Source organism: Oenanthe melanoleuca, chromosome 1A (genome assembly GCF_029582105.1).
Source record: "Oenanthe melanoleuca isolate GR-GAL-2019-014 chromosome 1A, OMel1.0, whole genome shotgun sequence".
NCBI classification, from domain to species: domain Eukaryota; kingdom Metazoa; phylum Chordata; class Aves; order Passeriformes; family Muscicapidae; genus Oenanthe; species Oenanthe melanoleuca.
The window spans coordinates 67562470-67577208 of NC_079334.1; the positions used below are offsets into that span (position 1 = coordinate 67562470).

The 14739-nt window shown below is 38.4% G+C and overlaps 1 protein-coding gene across 2 annotated transcripts in view; it reads right to left on the reverse strand.

Annotated features, from left to right (window-relative positions):
- Window positions 1-14739, reverse strand: part of CHCHD3 (coiled-coil-helix-coiled-coil-helix domain containing 3) — a 121300-nt gene that overhangs the window by 43449 nt on the left and 63112 nt on the right. For both annotated transcript variants that reach the window (XM_056482454.1, XM_056482455.1), the window contains exon 5: window positions 4200-4283. In XM_056482454.1, coding sequence (XP_056338429.1) covers window positions 4200-4283 — 84 coding nt within the window. The remainder of the gene's footprint in view (window positions 1-4199; window positions 4284-14739) is intronic.

Genomic DNA, 14739 nt, shown 5'->3' on the forward strand with positions numbered 1-14739 from the left:
ACTGCTCAACATTTAAAAGTATTTCTAGGAAACTCAGGAGCACAGAAACTTGGCTCCAGTGGAAAATATTATGATTAATATGAGGATCCATATCTTGCTCATTCACACTGATAAACTAAGTAGTTGTGTCATACAGCAGGGTATTAAAATTAATTTCCTTCTGCTCCCATGACTTGGGGCAGGATTCTCCTAATGATGCATATTAGCATTAGGAAGCAGTGCAACATGAAAATAGCTGGGTTTGCTGGAGGAAATTGGAACTGGGGAGTCCCATCAGTCTCAGAGACAGAGCAGGAGCAGACACAGCTCACTGAGTGTCTGTGTGATGCCAAAACTACAACAAGAAGCAGCAGAGGGTCATGTGTCCTTCATAAAAAATGTTGTAAAGCAAAAGCAGTGGGGTGAAGGAAAACTGGGATGTCAGCTGCTCTGCATGAAAATTGTGTGCAAGTGGTGACTGGGAGCTGCACAAAGGGACACTGGAGATGAAGAGCTGCTTATGAATAGTGTAGGGACACTGGGCTTGGGACTGGCACTGAAACCAGGCAAAAATACTGCACCTTTCCACTGGAATTAGAGAGACAAGAAAGTGAAGATATCAACAATTTTTCCTATAAACACCAGAAATGGAACAGCTTCAATGACAGGGAAGTGTATCAGTAAGGACAGACAGAGATCCTGAGCATGTGGCACACAGGGGAGGAATGGCATTCCCTCAAAAAGGGCTCTGATTTCACACTGGGGCTCTTCTTTATTCCAAAACAAATTTATTTTCTCCTTAGAGAGTCACAGATTGGTTTGGGTTAGAAAAGACATTCAGGATCATCCAGTTCCACCTCTGCCATGGCAGGGACACCTCCCACTATCCCAGGATGATCCCAGCCCCAGTGTCCAGCCTGGCCTTGGACATTCCAGGGATCCAGGGGCAGCCACAGCTGCTCTGAATTCCTAATTCCCAATCTCCCATCCAGCCCTGCCCTCTGGCAGTGGGAGCCATTCCCTGTGTCCTGTCCCTCCATCCCTTGTCCCCAGTCCCTCTCCAGCTCTCCTGGATCCCCTGCAATGTGCTGGAAGCTCTCCCTGAATTCCCTTCTCCAGGTGAGCACCCCCAGCTCTCCCAGTCTGGGGCAGCTCCATGGATTCCTCTGGGAATCCCCAGGGCTGGGGCAGCTCTGCAGGTGGGGTCTCACCTGAGAGGGGCAGAATTTTCCCCCCTCCCCTGCTGCCCATAGGAGGATTTGGGTCCCAATCCCCATGGCCAGGGCATGTCCAGCTTCTCATCCTCCAAAATCCCCAAGTCCTTCCCCCAGGGCTGCTCTCCATCCTTTTCTCCCCTCAGCCTGGATTTGTGCTTGGATTGCCCTGACCCTTGTGCAGGACTTTGCACTTGTAAGTAAATAATTAACACACCAAACTCAGTGACTTCAGCTCTGTTTTATCTCTGGTTTGGCTCTAGTCAAAAACCACCTTCATCCTGCAGGTGACCAAGTGCCCTCCAAGCCTGATGTGAACACCTAAATCCCAAACTGCTTTGTTAAACTCTCTGCTATGGCCCTGCTGCTGTGGAGCATGTAATAACTAATGGCTTATGTGCTATCTTTGACCTAGAAACACTGGCAGCTGTTATGGGAATTGCTGGGTTTTGGGGAAGTATCAAAAGGTTTTTAGCACATAAACCAAATTTATGAACAGTTATTCCCCCAGAGAATAGAATTGTTGATGTTTTACTATCCCAGCTGTCACTTGTGCACAGTTATTTTGTCCTGTATTAATATCCTGTAAAGGTTGAGCATCTTCCCTCAGTCACTGAAATATTTTATAATTGACAGGCTTCATCTGGCACTGAATATGGATAATTTTCTCCATAAGGAGCATGCTGTGCTGACACTAATCTGTTCTCTTGTCATCTCCCTTTATTATCAATGTCTGCATTGTTTTTCCAGCAGCACTGAAGAACACAAATATGAAGCTTCTAATTGAAAAGGCTAAATAATCAAAAAGCCAATTAATCATCGAGATGAGCTCTGACACTCCATGATGCAACAGCCAGAAATACCACATAGGCATAACTGAAGGGTTTTTAGAGAGTGCTTATTTGATGTGGGAATGATCTGAGATGGTAATTAGCATTCTTTGTCACAGGTGACAGACTGGGATTGAACATTTCTTCATCCTGACATTCACTCTCTGAGCTGCACTTGCTCCCATCCCACCTCCTGTCCTGAACTTCCCTCTGCTGAGGAGCCCAGGCTGTCCCTGTGCACCTTCCACTGAGATCAGGACAAGCTCAGGAACAACAAACCAGCCTCTTTTCAAGCTCTGTCACTTCCAGACCTTCCTCTCTTTTTTTTTAAGCTCTATTTCCATCCTAATTTTCAAAATTCCCAGCACAGAAGCTCCCAGGTGACCCCAGTGAGGGAAGGTGGGATGGCAGGAGCTGTGACCCCAGGTTTTCACTCTGCAATCTCCACCTCTCTGAAGAAATTCCAAGTCAGACTTGGAACACAGAGTTTGCTCCTCTCAGAGCTGGAACAACAAAATTTACCTTGATGACAACTTGGAGAAGGAGAGGATTTTACCTCACAAATAAGGAGTCAGGATGAAAAGGCAAAACTTGGTACCACAAAAACTCCACTCTGAATGCAGAGTTCATCACCCATGGCATAAAACAAGGAATTCAGAACTACTTGTTACAATCCTGGAGATTTCCAAGCCCAGCAGAGAAACCAAGAGATGGCAGAATTTTGTATTTCACATCCCCTGGGGGTGGTACTTCAGCAGAACTCAAAGTTATTTAAAGTTCATTACCTCCCTTGCACAGCACAAAAATGTATTTACACACATTACATTCATTAACAGGAGCAAGTGAAACTACTGGACCAGTGACCTACATGAATGTGAAAAATGACCAAGAAAAACATCTAAAATGATGTAAAAAAAAAAAAAAAAAAAGGTGAAAGAAAAAGCTGTCCAAGATCCATGGTTTATCAGACATCCTTTGCCAGGAATTATTCCACACTAAGAGCACAGCTCCAACCACTCCAGAAAAATCCAGTCTGGATAAAATCCCACTGAAGCTTTTTCCTCTGACACCAAGGCAGTTACTGCAGAAAAAGGAGTTTTTTTGTGAAATATCTTAATTTTCAGCTGTTTAAATAATGCACTGATTTAGAAGCATTAAACTGATTTCCTCTAATCCTTTCAAACTCTTTTTCATTGCCAAAAACATGAGACTTCATTAATGTCACCTTCAAAAAGGGGGACAAAACACTGACATGGTGTCAGATGTATCCTCAATTTTAAATATTCTTTAAGACCAATTACACACACTGATAATTCATGCAGCACATTCTATCTCCTAATCCAGAAAAAAAAAAAAGGAGTTTTCTTCTGTCCTGCTAAGTTTCATCAATGGATGTGTATTTTGTTAATAATTTAAAAAAATCTGAATTAATCACCAATCTATAAGCTCAGGAAGAAGGCAGAGGAGTAAAGGAGGCAAATGGATTCAGGCTGGATGTTACAACCAACCTGGGAGGCAGGAAATGATGACAGCAGTAATTATTTGAAATTAACATCCTATAAAATAATACCCTGTAAAGAACAGGAATGTTAACAGCAATATGTTAAGCCACTGTGAGCAAGTCCCACAGCTTCCCAAGCTGCTCTCTCCAGTTTAATTTCAAGTCTGTGATGAGATACAAAGACAGAAGTGCTTTTTAAACATGGTATAAACTTGGAATTAAAATGAAACTCTCCATAGTGATGGAGGAATCACTAATTCCACCCACTGAAAGCAGAAACTCACTCTGTCCCTTCACACTTCACTTTTTTTTGTTGTTATTTTTAATTTAAATTACTGTACTTGGTGACACTTTTTCACTTCCACTGGCTCTTCATCAGCATTGGTATAAAATAACCTCATTATTTCATTTTTCTGTCTGTAATTACCATGACAGATGAAATCCCACAGCAAATGTGAGAACTTTGTTAGTGAAGAAAACAAATCTTCTCCCATCAAACCTTCCACCTTGCCAATATTAAGGCAGAAACAGCAGCAGCAATATAAAAATAACCCTTCTGACCAGAATTTTAATCTTTATCTCATTTTAAAAAGTCTTCTTGTAAATACAACCAGGAGCAGAAAGGGAAAAAAAGGGGAAAAAAAGTTCATTAAAAGGGAAAAAAAAAGGTTTTACCCTCTCTTCCAGTCGAGCCAGCTGCTCTTTGTAGAAGGCATCATGTTTCTTCAGCTCCCTCTCCTTCTCTTCCAGCTGCCTGGCCTAAAAAAAAGGAACAGAATAATAAAAATATTGAATCAAGGATATGATTTATAGTCCTGGGCTTTTCCCTCCTCTCCTCAACAGCTCTGAGGTTGCCCAAATGGATTTGGAAACGTCACCAGAATGCACCAGGCTGGGATTTATTTTTATTTTTTTAATTTGAATTAACTTGGAAAACCACTTCTAAACTTAGGAAAACCTAATTTGAAACAGGTGGATATTTGGGAAGAACAAAATCCTTTTATGTATTTGCTAAAAAGTGCATCCAAAACTCTCCTGTCCTCTTTAATCAGGAATCACTCTTCTGGAAACTCCCAGATTGGTTGAAGTATTCAGTAAATTGAAAAACTTGACCTTGGGTCCACTCCCATGTCCAATAATCTAAAATAATACAGAATAATTTAAAATATTTATCTTTTCAATCCTAATCTGACCTGAGTGTTCTTTTCAGAGACACTGCTTCCAGCAAATTGATGTTTTTGCCTTTTCATCTGCAGTATTTCCCATTTTCTAGGATTAAAGGGACTCATTAAAAATTAGAAAATACATTTAAAAAGCACACAAGCACAGAGGAATTTATTAAAAATATATCAAGCTCTTAAGTCCTGCAGTGTAAAAAGCAGAAAAGTGATTTTTAACAAGCTACAAAGGATTTAACATCTAATTTATCAATGCAAATACTTTCCAGGTTCATAATTTTTTAATAAAATATCTTTAGTGACTATTATCAAATTATTAATAATATTAGCAATATTAATAATATTAGTAATAATAAAGGTCATTACAACAATTACACCACATATTGTACAGATACAAGACTTGATTCCCTTTGTCAAGATTTTTTTTTTTTTATTTTTTAGCAAACACCCAAGGAATACATTAAAAAATTTAGATTTTCCCTTATTTTCTTATTCAACTGCTCACCTTTGTTTCCATTTCCTGAAGCATGTAGAAAACATTAAAATTCAAATTAAATTTATTATATAATGGTGAACAGAAAGAATGGAAAATAAAACCCCCACATGCATGTCACATATCTGGAAAAATGCAGAAAAAACTACTTGGAAATTGTTGGAGTTTTTTGTGCAACTTCTTCCAAAATGCCCCAAAAAGCCAAATTTTGGATGAATCAAACTCTGTTCTCTGCTCTATCAGAATTCCAGGGAGCACATGCCCTGTCCATCAGAATTTAAATCAGCCTTGCCTCACTAATTCCAGGTTTTCCAGAGCTCATTCCATGAACCAGATCTAATATCTCATATTCCAGATCTAACATTCTATATATCACATTCCATATCTAATATTCTATATATCACATTCATATCTAATGTTCTATATCTCATATTCCAGATCTAACATTCTATATATCACATTCCATATCTAATATTCCATATCTCATATTCCAGATCTAATATTCTATATCTCATATACCAGATCTAATAATCAATATTTCATATTCCATATTTCATATCCCAGATCTAACATTCTATATATCACATTCATATCTAATATTCTATATCTCATATTCCAGATGTAATACTCCATATGTCATATTCCATGTCTCATATTCCAGATCTAATACTACAGATCCCATATTCCATATCACATATTCCATATATCACATCCTGTAACTAATATTCCATATATAATATTCCAGATCTAATAATCAATATTTCATATTCCATATATCATATTCAGTATCTCATATTCCAGATCTAATATTCAATATCATATTCCATATCTCACATTCCTTATCTCATATTCCATATCTAATGTTCTATATCTCACAATCCATATCTCATAATCCATACATAATATTCCACATCTTACATTCCATATCTCATAGTCCATATCTAATATTCCATATATCACAATCCATATCTCATATTCTGTATCTCATAATCCATATCTCATATTCCAGATCTTACATTCCTTATATCACATTCCATATCTCATAATCCATCTCATATTCCAGATCTAATATTCCATATCTCATAATCCATCTCATATTACATATCTCACATTTCTTAAATCCATATCTCATATTCCATATATAATATTCCATATCTTACATTCCACATCTCATATTCCATATATTACATTCCCTATCTAATATTCCATATCAAATAATCCAAGTCATATTCCAGATCTCATATTCCAGATCTCATATTCCATATACCACATTCTCTAATATTCCATATCTAATAATCCATGTCACATTCCCTATCTCACATTCCATATCTAACATTCCATATCTGCAAGGCATCTTCATGGGCACCCAATGCAGATATTCCATGTTTAACCACCCCCCAATCCCCAAAACACAGAAGTTCTCCAGAACATTCCTGCTGAGCAGAACAGGCCAGTGACAAAGAAAAGAGAGAATGAATATGAATGAAGTTCAGGAGAACTCTGTGCTCCCCACAATCACATCCATGCCCTGAGCTAAAACTGACTTTGGGAAGGCAATGGGATGGAATAAAACCCAGGGGAAAATCTCCTGACTGAATTCTCACCCCATTTCTGACCATTCACAAGGGCAGAGCTTTGCAGGGTGTAAAGCACAAGAGGTCAAGGGCACAGCAATGACAGAAGAGACAAAACCCATCCTTATCCTCCTTTAAGCTGAGCTTAAATCCTTTTCCTCTGTCTTCCTGTGATCAGGGAATGCAATAACATTTATTCCAAATTTTATTTTATTCTCTGAATGGAAGATTTTGCCCTGGAAATCTGATTTACTTGGGAAGTTGGTTCATTTTTTTGAGTTGATTTTTAGGTTTGGTTCACTGTCCCCTCCCAAAATAATTAATTATCAAACCAGCTGGATTTTACTGCTCTATAATGACACTGCTCATTGCCCTGATCTGTCACTGATAAAGGAGAAATATTGTACATAAAATACTAAATAATCTGTTTATCCAAAAGTTTACTTCCCTGTGTTGTGAAAGATTTTGTTGGCAAGTAAGAAACTCAGCAAATAAAGAGTTTCTTCCACCCCAACACTTGTACAGTAACTCAGACACAGTGAAGTTCAAATGAATAAATAATAAATAAAATTATTCATTTATACAGGAGACTATAAATATGCCAATAGAGGAGAACTGAGTGCCAAAATAAAAACCTGTAAAGTAATATTATATTTATGGGGCTGCAGCAACAAGATCCCTGTGAATGTCAATGAGCTGCAAGAAAATAATTAGGAATAGCCAAGTTTTCAATTAGCTGAATGTTGCATTTCAGGTGTAAATGAGATACTGGAACAGGTTGGTTGTTTCTTCATGAAAAAACTCTGAGAAACAAAACCTTTGCTTGGGTGTTTTCTAAAGAACAGCTTCAAAAAGCCACCTTTGCTTCTTAAACCACTCATTTAATACCCAAAACAGATCACTGATAGTAAATACAGGTTCTTCATAATCACAGGAAAATTGGACCAAGATTTAAAATCCAACCTGGGTTTTGTTTCTAAAGGATTTGGCACAGCACTGGTAGGAGTTGCCATCACTGGAAAAAATGGATTTATTCCCTAAAAATAAATCCAGGAATCACCTTGTACCTGACTGCAGAGGCATCCTGTGACAAAACCAAGCCCTGCTCACACTGGATACAACAAAAATACATTTGTTTTGTCCTCTGTGAGGCAGAACAGAGCAAATAAGCAGCTGGTTGAAAATCTATGTTTAATAATTAAATATTAAAAATAATACCAATAAAAAGGAATCTATTGGTGGATGCAACAAGATTCCAGGTGTGTGTGGTCATAAATTGCTATCAAGGAGCAGATAAAAAAATTCATTATCAGGTGGTTTAATGTAGGTATGTAGGCAGATTTCAGACTCAGCTCCTGAAGCCTTTGGCAGTCTCAAGTTTAGAGCTGCCCCTCAGCAGAAAGCTCCAAATTTATTAACATCCCAAAAACTGTCAGTGGAACTGCTGAGATGGCTCCAGTTTGTGTTTTTCTGGGAAAGGAATGGTCTGCTTCAAAATAAGAGTTTGAATTTATAAATTAACATCAGCCAGGTGGAAGTCCTTTGAAGGTCTTGCTCCAGGGTCATCTCAGCCATCAGGGCAGGGGAAGGTGACACCAGGGGACTGGTGACCTCCCAAGGCACATCCAGGGTTCCAGAGCTGGCACTGGGGCTGGAGGAGCTCCTGTCACAGCAGGTTTGGAGAGATTTTCCAAAGGGAATGCTGGTCACAGCAATGAGGGCTCCTCCCATGGAATATCTGCAGGTCCTGGGATGAGACTGAAGGAAAAATTAAAGGATTGAAGGTTAAAAGGAAGTGGTGGCAGCTCCTCAAGAACCATTTCACAAGAGATCTGTGGCAGCTCAGGAGGAGTGGGAGGCACCAGCACAGGAGAGATCTCAAAACATCATCTCAAAACATCATCTCAAAATATCATCTCAAAATATGATCTCAAAACAGGATCTCAAAATATGATCTTCTCAAAACATGATCTCAAAAAATGATCTCAAAACAGAATCTTTTCAAAACATTATCTTCTCAAAACAGGATCTTCTCAGAACATGATCTTCTCAAAACATTATCTTCTCAAAATATGATCTTCTTAAAACAGGATCTTCTCAAAATATAATCTCAAAACATGATCTTTTTAAAATGTGATCTTCTCAAAACATCATCTCAAAACATGATCTCAAAATAGGATCTTCTCAAAATATGATGTCAAAGTATGATCTTCTCAAAACAGGATCTTCTCAAAATATAATCTCAAAACAGGATCTTTTTAAAATATAATCTTCTCAAAACATGATTGTCTCGAAACACGATTTTAAAACATGATCTTCTCAAAATATAATCTCCTCCAAACATTATCTCCTCAAAATATGATCTTCTCAAAACAGGATCTTCCCAAACATCATCTTCTCAAAAATGATCTTCTCAAAATATGATCTTTTCAAAATATGATCTTCTCAAAATGTGATCTTCTCAAAACATGATCATCTCGAAACACAATTTTAAAACATGATCTTCTCCAAACATTATCTTCTCCAAACATTATCTTCTCAAAACATCATCTCCCCAAAACATCATTTCCTCAAAACATGATTTCAAAACACGATCTTCTCAAAATAGGATCATCTCGAAACACAATTTTAAAACATGATCTTCTCACAACATTATCTCAAAATATGATCTGCTCAAAACATAATCTTTTCAAAATATGATCTTCTGAAAACAAGATCTTGCTCTACCACATTGCTGGAGGTTTTCCATGTCCTTTCCTGAGGTTTGCTGGATGAGCATATCCATGGGTTAGAGCTAGGTGTGAATTCCAGAGCTTGGAATTCAGGCCCAGGCTGTGAGTGTCACACTGGAAAATGGTTTTTGGGCATTTCATAAATCATGGTTTGGGCTGGAAGGGACCTTAAGGATCATCTCCCAAACCTCTGCACGAGCAGTGACATCTTCAACTCCTTCAGGCTGCTCAGAGCCCTGTCCAGCCTGACCTGGGATGTTTCCAGGGATCACTGAATTCCTCTGGATTCACTGAATTCCTCTCCCACTCACCCAGGTACAGCCTTGTGCATCCACATTTGCACATGGATAAAATCAGATAAAGCTTCATTATTTGCATAAATTATTATGATCAGCAAAACTCTTCCACTGCACAGAGTGTCCAAAGAAAAATCATCCCAATTTCCCCTTTTAATGGATGTTGAACTGCCCCAGTTTTAATTTTTAACCTTTTATTTCAGTATATAAATATACCCATTGTTCTGAACAGGCAACACCAGGAACTTATGGATATTCTTGGGAACAGATGCTGGTCCCTTTCCCCTCAAAGAATTCCTTTAAAATTATAACTGTGCACAAAATCATCCCTAAGCACAAAAAAAAAAAAAAAAAAAATCATGTGGACACATCACTTGAAAAGAGGGATGTTCATTTCCACTTGTAAAGGTGGAGAATTGTCAGGAATTGGAAACAGCAGCACCAATAACACAACATAAAACAGAGTCTTTGATAAGTGTAATTAAAACAAGCTCTTGTAATTACCACTAAATGTGCTACAGTACATTTTCTAAAAATAATGAAGTCCTAAAAGAGTGAGCTGAGCAGATAAAAAAGATCATATTGAGAGGAGGAGGCTAATGGAGAAAATGAAAAAAATGAATTTCTGAACAAGTAAGGATCTAGTGTAGAACAGAAGATGTGACAAGAAGCTTCATTTACTGAATCTCGTTATAGACCAAAGGAAAAACACAAACATACAAATGCCAAGACAAGAATTACAGATTCCAATCCTAATGTGAGTCATGGGAATATGCAGAGGAAAACCCAAGAAATTCATTGAGGTTGTTGCCCCAACAAGAAAAGATTCTATTATGCCAGAATAAAAAGCTGAACAAGGAACATCTCAGCATCACTGAGGCTGGAAAAGGCCTCTGAGATCATCAAAGCCAAGCTGTGCCCAGTCCTCACCTTGCAGCTCCAGGAATTCCCTGGACACCTCCAGGGATGGGGACTCCAATCCTGCCTGGGCAGCCCCCCCAGGATGTGGGACACCCCGAGGAGGAGGTGGATGATAAACCCATGGCCATATCCAGCTGGGGTTTGAAAAATCCCCAGCATGGAACAGAAAAGCTCTGCTGAGCCTCCTCCACCTGCAGGGACAGGGCTCAGGGAGGAGAAGCAGCAGGAGGGAAGTTCTGAGTCACCACTCACTTGAAAGGATCCTGAGTTCTTCCAGCCTGATTTATTTTATGATCTTACCCCAAAACAGAGCAGAAAAATCAGACATTTGTACCAAGTGGCCAGAAATGAGCAGTTAGAGAATCCCAGACTGGTTTGGGGTGGGAGAGACCTTTAAGATCATCTTATTCCAATTCCTTCCACCCTCCCAGCCCTGTCCAACCCCTTCTGGTACAATGTCAGCACTAAAGAAAAGCTGCCACTCCTCACCAAACTCCAAATGAACCATCTGGTTTGCTCAGCTTCAAAACAACAGACTCTGAAGACTTTATTTCCTTGCAAATAAAAATTAAAATACACTCATGACTATTCTAGTGATTAGCAACAGGCAGAAAAGCCTCGTGTTTCCATCCAACCGTGGTTCAAAGGAAAAAGAGATGCTGAAAAAAATCTGAATTACATCTCTGCATGTCACTGGGAATGAAAGAGAGGCATGACTTACTCCTGAAACTCTATCCATGCTTTTCAGTCAGCCAACACAGTCCAAGGAGATCAAACATTTTAAAGACTATCTGTAGTGCTGCCAGGTATTTGTAGCAATTCAAATATTGTCTCTAACCGTGGCTGACAGCTTCTGATGTTTCAGTCATATGTCAAACATGTCGTTTTTCTCTAAACTGAAAGAAGCAGAGACTGCTCCATATGATCCAAAGTGGATAAAACAGAGCAAGAGGACCATTATCCTGTAAAATTCAGGAAAAAAAACCTGTCAGTAAACTGATTTAGGACTGTGTTCTGCTTCCATCTTTGTTGTTACACTGCTATTGTAGCAAATCATAAATATTTTTGCCATTTTTTACCCTGTTCAGAATTGATACTAATGATGATTTCGCAGAAGTGCTTTTAAATTCTACAACAGAATTAAACAACAGAAGGGTAAATAAAAGTTACTGCTAAGCAGTCAGCCAATATTTGATGCATTTTTAAACAAAACAAGATGGAAACCAAAACAAACCGTAAGGCAGCACAGCCCTTCCAAAAATTCACCAATGAATTCACCAAACCAAGCCAGAGAAGAGAAATTTGCACCTCAGCTGCCTCACATCCAATTATTCAGAGAAAATTTTGACATTTAAGCTTTTCACCTAGCACTTCTCATTCTTCTGTCCAAACCCAGCATCATTTATCCACAGTGCTGCATTATCATTATTTTAAAAGCCCCAATTCTTGTGCTTTGTAAACTGAAGATTCAATGCCCTGCACATAAAGAGTGAAATAATTCTTGGGGATGCTGCATTAATAAAAGCAATAAAAATTCACCACCTCATCCAAGCCACTTCAAAGCCAATCTCATTTGGAATCCCATTGAAAAACTCCTGTATTTTGTGTTTATTAGAGGCCTCTCAGCACCAGGGGCCATTCTCCAGAGTTATTTTCCATCTGTGAATATCCCATTTCTTCTATCAAGTGATCCAAACTCTGCATGAATTGATGGCATTCCCTCCCAGCACAAGTTGCCTCATTGCTCAATCTGTGATGCTGGGAACCAATTCCCACTGAAGGCAAAAAAGTGATGATGCCCAAGGAGGGAAATCCACTTTGGAAGAGCAAATAAAAGAATATTTATTGCTGCTCTGCTATTCAAGGGATTGATTTCTGCTCAAGACACAGAATTGAGTCACTTGTAACTACATCAGGTGTTTCTCAATTTGAAAGATACAATACAAGCAGAACATTCATCTTTGGATGTTCAAAAAGGCACTAAAAATACAGATAATCTGTTGCCTTAAAGGCATTTTATCTGTGTTTTTCTGGAATTTTGATCTTGTTAAATTGAATTCCTCTATTTAGTAATAAACAAACCATCAAAACTCATTGATTCTGTCTCAAATTATGCAGCCATTTTATTTCCCAGAGATTTTCCTATTCAGCTAGAGAATAAAAGAACTGTAACCAGCAGATCATTTCAGACTGAAGATGTAACTCAGAAACAAATTCATCTTGAAACAGAATTTAAACACTTAGTGAAATTCAGGGATTAACCTCAACATTGCAAAGTAAGATAATTTTGGTGAATTTTTAGAATGTCCAACTTCCCCCAAAGACCTTTTGGCATTGAGACACACAAAAAAATCATGTGGTAAAGAAAATATTTACAGGCAACTGGTGTGCACATATATCAAACTAAACATTTCTCCCAATTAATAAGTCAGTTTTTAGCTGTTTCATTTTTTCCAGCACTCTGAAAACTCAATTTGAACAATTAACAGGACAGTTTGCAGCTCTTCACTTTATATCCATAAAATATTTAACTAAGTGTGCAAATCCTAAGTTAATACCACATAGTTACCATAACTCTTTAAATTACTACCTAGAAACAAAGACCCAGCAAAGCCTTGGGAAAGTGGGAGAGCACAGCAGGATTTAATGCTCTTTGTATTTTAATTACTAAATTACAACACTGGTCTTTCAGTGTTTTCTTTAAAGACTGAACAACTTCTTCTGAAATAAAAGCCCCAGAGAATTATTCCCTTGAGTAGAGCAGCTCTGAAAGGGGCTGGGATTGATTTATGCATCGATTATTGGTGAGCATCTTCCTTTTATATAATCCTATAACACGTGTCATTGAATTTCTGTGTCCAACTTCCACTCACTGCACTTTTATTTCTCTTCTCATTTGACTGCAGAGTCTCCAGGGCAGAGCTTGGAACTCACTACACATCTGTGCAGTGTTTAACATAATTATACTTCAAGCTCTGCTGGTGTTTGTGTTATTCTAACAGAAATAAATAATATTCTAAGCCCTGAAAATATTCAAACTGGATGGAAAAAGCAGATTTAATGCAAGACAGGGAGGGAAACAAAGACTTGAGTTTTGTGAAGACCATAGTAGAAAAATAAATTATTTTTTTTTTCTTTTTTTAAAGTCCTTGCCTGGTTCAGATGGTGAATGTCTGAGTGTGCCAAGAATTTGGGAATGGGCAACTAAACAAACCCTCAAACTCATGAATATAATTAAGTGATTGGAGGCAGGAAATACATGGAAGAGAGGGACTGATGCTGACATTTCTATTCCATGCTCTGACATGAACATTTGCTGACACATTTCAAGGGTTTAACACTGCAGGAATTGTTCCCAAAACATGGTTCTACTAAAATGTTTATATGTTCAGTGTAAATTTTTGTCACACTTGGAAAGAATAAACCAGCTGTCCAACTGGATATTCAAAAATAATTAAACAGCATCTTATACACAAAAGAATGTAAAGCAAGTAATAATGAATTTTAGTGAAATCCTCAAGGGTTTCATAGAAATTACTGGATTGAAATGGCCAAAAAATCAAACCAGATCATGGCAGGTAAAATCCCAAAGGGTTTGGGTTGGAAGGGACCTTGAAGTGCCACCCCTGCCATGGCAGGGACACCTCCCACCATCCCAGGTGCTCCAAGTCCCATCCAGCCTGGCCTGGGACACTGCCAGGGATGGATCCAATGAGGATGAGTGGAAAATAACTTGGAAAAAGTCAGCACCAGCCAAAAGACACTTTTTTATCCTGAATATAAAGCCCTAGAGCAAAACTTGATATTCCTGCAGGAGAAGCCAAGGAAAACTTGTCCCGTGTGTTTAAACAGCAAAATAAAACCAGGAGGAGATTTCTGAAGAAAAGGGGAAGGAGAAGACAGCACCACACTGAGAACACAGTATTTGATATAAATAAAATTCAGATCCTCCCAGAGCTCTGGTCACTCTCTGTATATTTATATTCTGGTCACTGCAGAGAAAAGCTTTGGAAAAGAAAGA